Raw genomic sequence first — 13,099 nt, 5'->3', positions numbered from 1 at the left:
TTGCACATATTTACATAATGTACACATAGTCACCATGAATGAAAAGGAGCAGGATGAAGAAAAACTTATAGTACCTGCCCCTCTCTATTGTTATAATTGCATTGGCTTACTATCAACACCAATATTATACTCTATTTCAAAAAATTAAAGATGATGAAACACATAATAAGAACAAGAAAACTAACAAGCAAAATAGCAGTGGACACCACTCGTCTATCTATCTTTTCTTTTTTCCCTTCGTTTTCTCTTTCTCCTTCTTCTGTTTCGTAGGCGCTTATCTTTTCTTTTTTAAACATTTTCTTTAACTGAGATATACTTGTACAACTTTTCAGTCCCTTGCTTTGTGAATGCCATAGTTTTACACCTGCAACAGAAATACACATTTGTTTTAAGCTTAGCCTTGCAAATGTATGTTTAAAATCAAGCTTCAGTCTGTTGTCCTCTTCCTCGAATTCAGATTGATTCTCTCTCCCTGTTTTTCTCTTCTTCAGCTCTGTGTGTTTGTTTCTTCTCCTCATTTACTCTCAACCGTCTCTGCAGAATTTGTCACTCTTTTGTGTTTTTGTTGTTGGGTTGTTGTGGAATCAGCCTTGAGTTTTTTTGACCCCTCTGCCCTCCCTCCTCCTTCTCTCCTTCTCTCCACAGGTGAATACTGGATAGATCCGAACCAGGGTTGCCATAGAGACTCCTTCAAAGTGTTTTGTAACTTCACCGCAGAGGGAGAGACGTGTCTGCACCCCGACAAGAAGTTCCAGTCGGTTAGTTTGCATAAACACACAGAAAGACAAACACTCACACACACACAATTGTAGCTATTAATTTATTCATTCATGAGTATTTGATGAACTTTACAAAGCTCGCAGCAGCCTTTGCCAAAAGCTGCGCGAGTTAGAGAGAGATTAAACATTATCTAGTCGTCATCCTCTGTATGTTGACTCTGCGAACACCAAACAGACTGTTTGTTGTCGTTCTGTTTGTCATCAGGTAAAATTAGCTGCCTGGAAAGGGGAGAAGCAAGGCACGTGGTACAGTAAATACAGGAAAGGAAAACAGGTAAGCTGTGATAATTCTGCATCCTATCAGCGTAGCTATCGGGTTTTTTTTTTTTATACAGCCACTTCACGGAGGAGGACTTTGTGAATGTGAAATTGTTTAATCAGAAGTATAAACACTGCTGAAAGCGTGAGTGATATTTGGTTGAATGCCAGATGGAAATCTAAAGAGGTTCTTCATTTTCAAAGCAGCATTTGGCAGACGCTGTTTCCCAGAGTGTCTAAAACTGCTGCTCGGAAAAAGATAAAACCATCACATCACATCGTCACAAATTGACGTTAGACGTTTGGCAGCAATCAGATCATATTAGACGATGAGCACACCAGGAGCTGTTGTGTTTTTCCATTTTTTTTTACTAACGAGCTTCAGCTAATTTTCGTTGATAAACAACAAGGGGTGCGTCGATGCCACGAGGGTTAGAGTTCCCTTTGTACTACCACAGCAGAGACACGGCGCTCGACTCGGCGGTGGCGCGTTCGGCTCGGCTCGTCCTAATGAACAAACTCAGCAGTGTTCAAAGGAAGGAAGCCTGCGAGGGTTCTTGTCCTTGTTGCTCCGCTGCCTGACAAACTTAATTTAAGTGCTAAGCGGTAGCTCGGTGGGAAGCACAAGGAGCACACAAGTTAAAAGTAAATTTGAACACACAAGAAAAAACATGATGACTGTGTTTAACGCTGTGCAGTAAAGTTGGCAAAAACTATGCAAATCCCCCAGGTGGAGACAAAATAGAGACACTGAAGTTGGATGAATGTTTACTGTATTTAGAGTAGGTGATTATAAAACTAAGAGAAAATCTGGTGACTTTGTTTTCATGTATTCAGTTTATTTTGTTTTACTTTGAATATGGAATGACAGAGTAGTGAATAAGGGATGGGAACTGAAAAGCTTTTCAAGCATATATTGTTTATTGATTTGAATATTGGTCTTGTTTTTTGGGACGCTATAACACATGTTTTTTATTTTATATGTCTTTTCTTTTTCTCTTTTTTTAAAAACTTTTATTGCCTTTAATGCACATTAACAGGCAATGAACATCACAAAAGAATACAAAGAATCATCTTGAGATTGGGTCTCATCTGTCACACAGAGATAGCACTGTAAAGGGTATAGCACATATCGTATCTAGTTCTGTACTCCAAAAAAGGGATATTTTAGATAATAAAAAAATAAAAAATAAATAAATGAATAGAGTATAAGTGTACAAGAGTCCTAGGCATCCTTCTTTTAGGCGACCTTCTCCTAAAAACAGATACTTTTAGCTGTAATTGGGCAGTCATATATTCCATCATTTAGACATGTTTTACTTTCTGTGATCATGGGGTGGTCAGGCTTCATCCAATTGATAGTAATACTTTTTCTTGCATTCATCAAAAAAAAATGTAATATATAACATTGTTCTGTGGTAAACAGATGATCGGGAAACATATCTAATAAAAAAAAATGACAAAGAATCCATAGGAAGGTCCACTGCCAAAATGTTTTCCAGTTCTTCTTTGACATTTTTCCAAAATATTTGTATTTTCGGGCAGTCCCAAAATATATGAGTATGGTCGCCGACCATACCACAGTTCCTCCAGCATTTGTTGCTGGGATTGTTCTTGGAAACAAAAGTTGTTAGTGGTGTCCTCTCTTTTTTTATATATATATATATATATATATATGTTTGAAATAAAGAATAATCAATCAATCAATCAATCAATCAATCAATCAATCAATCAATCAATCAATCAATCAATCAATCAATCAATCAATCAATATTTCACCTTTACATTGGTGCATTTGTGTCCTTCTCCAGATTTCCTACTCCGGGGCAGATGGCGTTCCCATCCACGTCGTCCAGTTGAACTTCCTGAAGCTGCTGAGCGCCACGGCCAAACAGACCTTCACCTACCACTGCCTCAACTCGGCCGCCTGGCTCCACACCGCCACCTACGGCCACGAACACGCGCTGCGCTTCAGAGGCAGCGACGGGGAAGAGATGACGCACGAGAACTCGCATTACATCACTGCACTGTACGACGGGTGTCAGGTGAGTGACACGGACATAAAGTACTGCACGACCACGATGTCTCTGCAAACCCGTAGGTCTGGGCCCCTTATGTTTTTATGACAATGTTAAATCAATGTTACAGGTTACAATTTTATTAAGTTTTATTACAATGTCAATCACCCAAATACAGATGCCAATCACCATGCCAGTGACCTTAAACTCACCATGGAGCAGGTTGATTTTACGGTCAATGATGCTGTTAGCACCGTGTCATTTACTAGTACACACCGCTCTCATACCACAACCACTGTGAGCTCAGTGTGTCTGTGTTCACACCTGCTCTTTGATCACAGTGCAGGAGTCAGACGGACTGAGGCCTTGTCCACACGAACACAGGTATTTTTGAAACAAACAATGTCATGTGCATTCCAAAGCAGTAGGTGGCGATATCACTCCTAACAGGAGAGCAGCTGTAACTTGTACAGAGAGAGTGGAGGCTCAAACAGCTCAAACTGACCGGCACCGCGAAACGAGTCCGCGCTACTAACACACCCCGCCCGTAATCTCTTGTTTATGACAGATACGAAAATACACAAATACACACATCGTAACGATAATCCATCGATCCACTGATTGAGTCTGAAAGGCTTCATTTAAAACAAATGTACAGGATGGGAGGATGCAAAACAGTGGGGAAGTGACCGCAATTTGCAATTTGATAAAAGCCTATTTTCGCCATATCAGCATTATGTTTACATATGGTGACCACACGATTTTGTATTAGTGTCCACATGTTTAGTGATTATTGATATTCACAGTAGCGTCTGAGTGGTCAGCGCATGGTCAGCGTCGAGAACTTGACGTGCTAGCAACAGTAACTAAGGGGGGGCGGGGATTTATGAAAAATGTCCGGTTTTCCTGTCCACACATGAAGCTGAAACCGGAGTTTTCGAAAAAGTTCACCCTGGACTCCGGTTACAAAAAACTCCGGTTTCAGGAGCCCACAACTGCGGTTACGTGTGGACGAAAGGCCAAACCGTGAAGAGAAACACACGGTTTCAAAAATACCCGGGTTCGTGTGGACAGGGCCTGAGACAAGAGGCACAAAACTTAAAAAAAACAACTAAGAAACACAGAACCGTCGTGATTCAAAAGAGTCATTTAAATAATGCACTTATGCGTACTGCGTGTTGGTAGGTAAGTCCAACTCGCAGATCCATGATTGCAGTCTGTTTCACTTGATCCAGCTGGTAGGTACTTTATTAATCTGTCAGGGGGAAACTCCAGTGTCACAGCAACCCAAAATACATTTACAATACACAATTAAAAATACGCAAAATACAATACAAATACATTAAAATACACAGGAACAGACACACTGGTGCAACAAAGTACAGAGAGCAAGGTGCAGTCCATAAAATCAATATGGTTATAAAGATACGCTTCAGCACCCAATTCACAGCCATTGTGTCAGACCACAGAATTAAAAAGAGGAATCAGGGGGTGGTGCGTGGCGCAGTGGGTAGAGCGGCCGCCCCATGTAGAGGCTACAGTCCTCGCCGCAGGCGTCCCCGGTTCGAATCCCGCGTCGGGCAGACCTTTCCTGCGTGTCATTCCCCCTCTCTCTGCCTCCCCATTTCCTGTCTATCTCTACTGTCATCACTATCAAATAAAGGCAAAAAGCCGAAAAAAATATACTTTAAAAAAAAAAAAAAAAAAGATGAATCAGGACACGACGCAACCTGCAGCCTGCGGGTCTGCAGACGCATTCTCCTCCACACACACACACATGTAGGGCCGCATTATGTAATAATGTAATAATTCTTCACCTCATGATGTAATAACGCCACATTTTGTAATAAAATTCTACAACGCAGTATGTAATAAACTTTGCCACATTTTGTAATAAGTTGTAACATAATGCACCAAAGATTATTACAAAATGTGGGTGTTCCACTTTTTTTATGAAGAAAATGTGAAAAATTGGTGCCTTATGTAACAACTTATTACAAAATGTATTACATATTGCATTGAAGAATTTTTTTTTACAAAATGCTGCCTTATTACAGATAAGGTGAACATTTATTACAATATTACATCATGCAACGTTATCACTTCATGTGGCGCTACACAACCTTTATGTTTTCTGACAATGTCGTTGTTGTGTTTGTTTCTGTCCTGTAGACGCGCTCGGGGCAGGAGAGGACTGTGTTGGAGTTTGACGCTCCGATGTCCAACACGCTCCCCATCATTGACGTGGCTGTGTCCGACTTTGGGAACGGGAACCAGAAATTTGGTTTCCAAGTCGGCCCGGTCTGCTACAGCGGTTAACGGAGCCGGGCGGGGAAGGGGCTAAAGTAATTTAAAAAAGGAAAAAAAAGAGCCATGGACACTTTCTACATGCAGGGAGAGAACTACATTCAAGACTTAACCTGGTGCCACATATTTATATCTCAGTTTACCTACAGCAGTGTTCTTTCATCTAAACAATAATCACGTTATACACAGTCATCCACTCAGACTTATCAGTTCATACTGTATATCCATAACACGCCGACTCACATACTGTGTTTTCAAGTTTCTATTCATGCATTGACTGTCAACCCCTCAGCTTCCTCTGAAGATTTTTCTCCTCTATGTAGGAGAGTGGTGCTCTCACAGATCCATCCATGTCTGCTCGCACACTTATTGATGTACACACAGTCAAGTCTCCAAAATGTCATTGACAGTCATTTTCAAAGGTACTAAAAAATGCAGCGTTCACCCATCCTGTTGTTCTGTGTCATCATCAAACCTCAATTTGTTGTGTAGTTTTTTTGTTTGTATGTTGTAATTTTGTTGTTATAATTATCTATTATGTAATGTATATTGGAGTGTAAGTCATCACGGTGCTATTATGTAGCTCCCCGCGGAGTACATTTCTTTGTAAAAGGGAACTGGGGCAGTGCATTTTTAAAAAAAATATTTCTTTTTTTATATTGTGAAGCCATGTTTTATATTTTTTTAACATAACAAACCAAACTGTTACGTGATTGCCTCAAGGTCTTTCTATGCATAATGTGGGGAAGTGAGTGAGTAACATATGTTAATAAAAGTACAGAGTGTACATTTTAGTTAATATGATGAGATTTACTTTTATTGAGAAGCAGACACACACACACACACACACACACCTGCAGCTGCTGCTTCCTGATTAGGAAGGACCTTTGCAGTTATTTTCTGTTTACGTCTTCACTTTGATGTGTTGTTCCAGATTTCTTGATGAACACTATATATACTGTATATTGTATTTTAAAACTATATCAAGTCAAAGCAGTGTTTGTTAGTTTGTCAGCTGATTACCACTTTGGTTTGCACATATAAGACATTTTGCGCGGATGTTGAGTGATGAAACTGACTGATCTTAGCGAGACCCTGACTTTTCATCTTGCTGCACCACGATTTTTGTCATTTGCCCACTGATATCCACTGTCCAAATGATGAGTCCTGATTACTTTTGTGATCCTCTGACTGTTTTTTTGTTTGTTTTTTTTCCCCCCTAGCATCATCAGCCAGTCAAAGTTTTTCAGACACCCGGAAAAATATCTCAATGCACAGTAGTAGACCAACCAGATTGGCAGTAAATCTTGTACAGACATTCACGGTTCCCAGACAATAAATCCTCTCAGGTAATCCCACGACTCCCATGACATCCATATCCTCCTCAGGTTGAATATTGATGGCGCCTTGGTTTCTTTTTTTTTCTTGGAGCATGTTATATTACCACATAGTCAGGCTTGACTTATTAGATGTGCATTTGATCTGCCTGTGCCCCACTATTCATATGAATATGGTTATGTGTGTGCTTGATGACCACATGTAGTGCCTTGTAAAGAAGTACATGAAAAATTGCAATCAAACAATGCACCTAATGGCCACTTAAGCACCCTTATTCTGCAAGGTCATAAAAATAGATTGGGGTCATTCCATTAAATACCCTCTAATTGATCAGTTCAACATTAAATTGCATTCATAAAACCTGGTGGAGGATGATTAAATGTGCGGAAAGTGCTCTGGATTCCAGTTAAAAGCTTGTAACTACATTTTAAAGTAGAAATCTAAGTGATATGCGAAGGAAAATTGGACACAAAAACCTTTTTTTTTAGGTCAACAGTCCAGAGAGCTGACTTTTAACTAACTTTTTAAATTAATAATCCTTTGTATATGCTTTTAAAACATCAAATTAAGCTACATTTATGTTCTATTGGCACAAAGCCAGGTTTTTCATTAACTTCCAACCATCAAAGTAAAATGTTAGGCTACATTAATGTGATTGTGTGTTTTAGTGTGCCTGTGTTTTGTATTCATTGTGTGCTACAGCTTGAGCATGCATCATTCATATATCTACCTCTCCCTCCCTGCCCCCCAGTCCCTTCTTTCACCCTGGATGTTGACCCTCATGTCTCCCTCCCTGTCTTATACCCAGACATCTGCAGCAAGCTACATCTAATGGGAACATTTTTCCACTGATGCTGAAAGTTTAATGAGAGAAGGCAGATGAACACGGCTCATCCAGGAGTGTTTAGCAGCTAATTTTCACCGATGAAATATAGATGACATGACATGAAAGTCAGTCACATCGTGTTTGACTACTAACTTACACACCACCACCGCCGCCACCGCCCAGACTGGGACCTAGTTTTCAGGGATCTGCATATTTTGTTCTCCTTAAAGTTCCAACATTTCATGAGGAAAGTCCAACACTTTAAATATTGCATTCATTTACCAGTGTACTGAAAATAGATATCAGCGTCCACAGGGACAATGAGAACACCAGGGAAAAGGTAAAAGAGAGAGACAGTAATTTATTTAAATGTATTCAAACTCGTTGTGACGTCATTAAAACGTCAGCCGACCGTTGCGACCGTTGGTTCATATTTTTGGTGAAACATCTGAATCGCTTAATGTAAAAAATTAAGATACATGCACATTAGGTTATTAGAAAATTATATAGAATAATTTAGGGATTTTTTTTAATTAACTTAAAACAGGTGGCAACAGTGTTGAAATGTAGCTGCTAAATTTACAGCGTGAAGCTAAAGTTAGCTTTCCAAGTGAGCTAACAGGGAAGATGGCGTCCAGCTGTGTAAGTTTTGCTGCTGCTACATTTTTCCTTTGTTACTCAGAGGTTAAGATTATTTTTCCTTTTAGATAATCTCGTGTTGATTTCATTTTATTACTCTTCTTTTACAAAAGTTAGCACGACCAGTCTCCTGTTTCCATTTTACAGTAGGGAGTCACATTAAAGCAGAAGTAAGCGATCCGGTCGTTTTGGCTGATGGAGTTAGCAGTCCCGCCCTCGTCCCTACATCACCACATGCACGCGCATCCCTTGGCTGCACACACAGAGAGGACTGCCCCTTTATGCCGTTCTCTCTCCTCATTGGATAAAGGTTGTAGGATACAAGGAAAGTTTTCTCCTCGGCTTACAGCAGCGCAGAGTGACTGACAGACCCGTGTTTCAGACCAAACACTCTATATAAGCGATTGCCGTCGGAAGATATAACTATTTACGACTTATATTAACACAAATATTCTGCTTACTGCTGCTTTAAGTTAGAAGGCAATAGCTGCTCAAAGTGTGTTATTATGACCTCCTTTATGAAACCTTGTTAAGAGGCAGAGAAAACTTTATCATAGCTACTCATCATAAGTCAACATTTTGGCAATTCACTTTTGTGAATGAGCATTAGACATTCAATACAAAGCTTTAATGCTGTTTTGAAATGTGTGTTTGACCAACACCATTATACTCACTATAGCTTTGTCAAATCTTGACTATGGTAATGTTAACTCAGATAGTTTTAAATCTATCTTGATTCAGATTCAGGTTGCTGAGATTTTGAGTTTTATGAGGTGATGTTCATGTATAATTCAAATGTTTGTTGTTGTAAAGTGTCTTTATCCTGTCTGGGATTATCTAGTCCAAATTTTACAGGTTTGATTCAGTGGATATGAAAAAAAAGAAGAAACTATCAAATCCTCTTCCTGTCTTTAGTCAAAAATAAAAGAAGGTTTTTTTGAAATTTGAAAGTTGTTTTCCAAACCACACCAGCCCAAGTCTTAATCAAAAAACACTGTACACTGGACTAGAAAAACCCAGAGGAGCTTCACTCTCTTTAAAAACCAACTGTACTCTCTGTCATCCAATGTGTCACTCACACCCACAAACCCATTAACCGACTGTGCATCTTCCTGCCTGTGGAGTGGACGTAACAGATAATCATGCTTTTCTCCGGCTCCTCCTTTCCTTTACGCCCCCTCTCTCACCTTCTTCAAGGCACTTATGCTCTTCCCTTGGTGCTTGTGTGGCTTTTTCCTCAGCAATGCAGCCAACTGACACCAGGACTGTGTTGTCTTTCCAAACAGCCAGAGGGGATTTGGTCACTCCAGCCCGGCCGCTACATTAGTTCATAATCCAGAGGCTAAGAAAAGGCAAGTTTACTGTCCCCACTGGGACTTGAAGTACATGTCAGAGTCTTGCAAAGTGTTCTGCAGGGTCACCGTGCCTGTTTTGATTTTTATGCCTGAGGTGAGGGGAAGCCTTGGTGGAGAGACGAGGGAGACCTGAGAGAGAGAGAGAGAGAGAGGGAAGGTGATGGGTCCACCTGAAGTCCTCTGGGTGCTGCAGCTGATGTTTACAGTCTACTCGTGTCAGGTAAGAAGATACTGTGCCCTCCAACTCTCTGCTGGAGTGTGTGTGTGTGTGTGTTGTTATGTGAAGTGACAAGTTTTCCAACTTCCCATTAGATGTTGAGGAGGCAGAAAGTTTTTTAAAGGATGTGAATTATAATTTTTGTCATGAGATGAGATGAAGAAGCCAAGTGTCTTCACTAAATTATTTGTGCTCGTGGACTTCAAAGTGCAGCAAAAGGCACTCTTTTAATTTTCACATCTAAAACATAAATATGTCTTGTTGAGATTTTCCATTCGCTGTCACCCTGGAGTCCTTTCCTACACTATGTCCAAAGAAATTACATTCTTCATGGGTTCATTCACAGCATAAAAACAGTCTAGACTCTGCCTTCCAGTTACTCCTAAAAATCACAACATAGTCATTTTGTTTCTGTGTGACTTTTGCATTCAGACAAATCTCCTTTATTTGTCCTTTTTTTTTCAATTTCTGAGCTTGAGCCTTCCTCTTGCTGATTGTTTTGACTGGTTTTTCAAGGTTTTTCATCTTATCTGCTGTGCTCTGATGTGTTTTCTACTTGGCTTTTCTTTGATTGTTCATAAGAAAATATATTGTTTTAATACAGTATTTCCTAGAAGTGCTGTAGGTAGAGGAAGCTACCTGAGCCCGTGATCGAAAAAAAATACCCTGAGGGTGATTCACACCACTCACTTGTCACGTCAGCTCTATTGTGCTCCTGCTTCTCCCGACAGCTGTGTTACCCCTAAGTGCTGCTGATTAAAATATTCATGTTAGTTCTTGGTATTTGCTGAGGGCTGTTTTATGTATAATCCATGTGTATCCTTGGGGCTCTTTACAGAGACAGGAAGCATGATCATGTAACCGCTGATAAGAACAAAGGCACAATAAAACATTTAGCGCCGGTTAGTTAAATCGACGACACGAAATTGTGCTCCAGGCGTGTGCAGCACAGGCCGGCCATGTTCGTTTGAAGTTGTGTTACACCAGAGAGATGTTCATCTTGATATAGTGGCATGAGAAACGCTGTCATACATCAATGCTCTGTAGGGGGTCCTGGACACCCCGGGTCATCTTCAACAGCTCAGAAAACATATTCAACGTTGCTTCACAGTAGTTTTACACAGAACCACGCTCCCAAATCCCAATTAAGCTTGTTTGGATTTCTTTTATTGACGTTGAGCTTAACTATAACACATTTTTGTTCACATAATAGGTGTCTGCATCAACCCAGAATAAATGAAGTAACTTCAAGGGGAGCGTACCTATGTTCCCCGATCAGCGAATATAGGACCCTCTTTTCGAAAAAGGGTCCTATGTTCCCCGTTTTTCCCCAAAAGGGTCCTATGTTCCCCGGCCGTAATACATACTGGGGAACATAGGACCCTTTTTCTGAAAAAGGGACCTATGTTCCCCACTGTTACCTGGGAATATAGGATCTTTTTTCCAAAATAAAGGTCCTATGTTCCCCGCTGTTGCTGGTGGATGGACTCTCTCTACTTATCTGGACTCTATCTATCTGGCCTGTCTAGCCTCTACCTGGTCTTTTTACTAAACTTAACCAACTCCTTTCTGCTTATTTTTTCTTTTAATTGCCTAAACCCAACCAATGGGACAATTACACTTCTCACTCAAAAATAGGCAAAAATATGCTAAGTCACAACTCCACTTCCAGGTATGGGTACAAAAATTGCATTTGGGAAAGTGGGGAACATAGGACCCGGGGATCATAGGGATGATCCCCCTTCAAGAGGGCCAGCTCAGTTTTTAGCCAAAGTGAGGCTTCAGTACTTTTATACATGGGGTTTTAATGAGGTCTGAATAAAAGAGAAACTAATTCAAAAAGAGTTCAAAGGAAAACGCAGTGGGGCGTTTTGGACAATGTGCACATCCCAATTCCCTCATTTGATTGTTTCTTGCTCCACTGTCCTCTGCTGACCCAGAAACGCTCCAGTCCTCCATCTTGAAGGCCATCATGAAGCTCTTATTTCTGCTCCGCGAAGCAACTGACACATGCGTTTATTGGTAATAATATGTGATTGTATGTGCAGATGACTGGACTGATGATGATACAACATCACAACATCAATTGTTAGTTGTAAACATTACTCAAACCCAAATGTTTAGCTCTATTTTTCACAACAACAACAACAACAACAAAAAAGCAACTAGAAAGATTTGTATTTTCAAGATCTACTTTTTTCCTACCTATTTTCCCACTGTGTACAGATGTTGTGCTGTTTTGGCAGCATCTCATGTTTAGACAGTGCCTAAATGTGTAAATACAGACTCGAAACAACAAAATTCACTACAGAGCTGCAGAATCGAACTGACAGCTGATCCAGCTTCGCCGCCATCGTCATTGGCAGACGAGTCTGAGACGAGACGACGGTTCAGAGGAAAAGGACGTCTCACATCTTTTCCTTGCATCTCTCCTCGCACCTTCGGTGGGAGGGAGAGAGGGAGCTGTGAGAAAAAGAGGCCAGTGCAAGAAATGTGGATACAGTAAAAGAAACTGAGATGTAGCCTGCCCATGTTCAACCAAACACAGGTTTTTTTTAATTACCAGAAACACCAGCCTTGTTTTGGGTTTGTAGTTTAGATTGGAATTAACCATTTATTTAATCAATTAATGAGTTTGTTTATAAAATATCTTCAACCAGTGAAACATGCTCGCCATGCTCGTGTTGAGTCCAACCAATCCAGTTGTGTTTTATTATCCTGTTAGACCAAGAAAACTGTTTAATTATGACTATTTTTGAGTGATTCATGATTTTGCTTTTGTCCAGAAAACGCTCGTGTGCTGCTGAGGAGATTAATCATCCTCAATGTGAGGCACTAATGGGAAAAAAAAAGGAGTTGCTCATGGCAGGAAAAAGTAGAAATGTAACTTAATAACAAAATCTAAACTAAAACAGTATCATGCTTTATCTAATCTTCCATCTAGCTTTTTTACTGAATTGTACTAACAAGCTGCTTTAGATCTGCTCTCCCTGCGCTGGCAGACACAGATACAGAGGTGGCACACAGGCTGTTGTGTTGCTTCCATGGAAACACTGCAGACCGATCGACGAGAGCCGAGCGTCCTCTAAACATTTTGTACCTCTTCAAGTTTTGATCAAATGTGATGATGATGAGAGGCAGGCAGGCTGTTGGCTCAGACCGGCGCCGGTGGCCTCATGGTGGCAGTGTTGCATCAGCTTGTGATGCAGCACAAAACACAAATACACAATCTGAAACACACACAGACCAGGGAGAGGTCAATTCAGAGCATTGTGCTTTCATGTAGGCGTTTGCATTTAATCAATATAAAGGCGCAAGAAGGGGGAGAATGAACAGAGAGGAGAAGAAAGGGAATGTGTTGT

The 13,099-nt window shown here is 40.5% G+C and overlaps 2 protein-coding genes across 3 annotated transcripts in view; both read left to right on the top strand.

The window, feature by feature from the left end:
* The window catches only part of LOC146992183 (uncharacterized), a 48,614-nt gene extending 42,422 nt beyond the window's left edge, over positions 1-6,192 (top strand). The window contains exons 63-66 of one of the 2 annotated variants that reach the window (XM_085784301.1): positions 541-758; positions 985-1,053; positions 2,849-3,082; positions 5,228-6,192. In XM_085784301.1, coding sequence (XP_085640427.1) covers positions 541-758; positions 985-1,053; positions 2,849-3,082; positions 5,228-5,374 — 668 coding nt within the window. In that variant the 3' untranslated portion in view covers positions 5,375-6,192. The remainder of the gene's footprint in view (positions 1-540; positions 759-984; positions 1,054-2,848; positions 3,083-5,227) is intronic. The other variant, XM_085784312.1, reaches the window with a different exon arrangement.
* A 3,189-nt stretch (positions 6,193-9,381) lies between these two features.
* The window catches only part of LOC146992182 (noelin-2-like), a 35,436-nt gene continuing 31,718 nt past the window's right edge, over positions 9,382-13,099 (top strand). The window contains exon 1 of the mRNA XM_085784291.1: positions 9,382-9,740. Within this exon, the coding sequence (XP_085640417.1) occupies positions 9,681-9,740 (60 nt within the window). The 5' untranslated portion in view covers positions 9,382-9,680. The remainder of the gene's footprint in view (positions 9,741-13,099) is intronic.

This window comes from Trachurus japonicus, chromosome 1 (genome assembly GCF_045865225.1).
Source record: "Trachurus japonicus isolate A0001 chromosome 1, Traja_1.0".
In the NCBI taxonomy this organism is placed as follows: Eukaryota; Metazoa; Chordata; class Actinopteri; order Carangiformes; family Carangidae; genus Trachurus; species Trachurus japonicus.
This window is presented reverse-complemented; position numbering and strand designations above follow the sequence as displayed.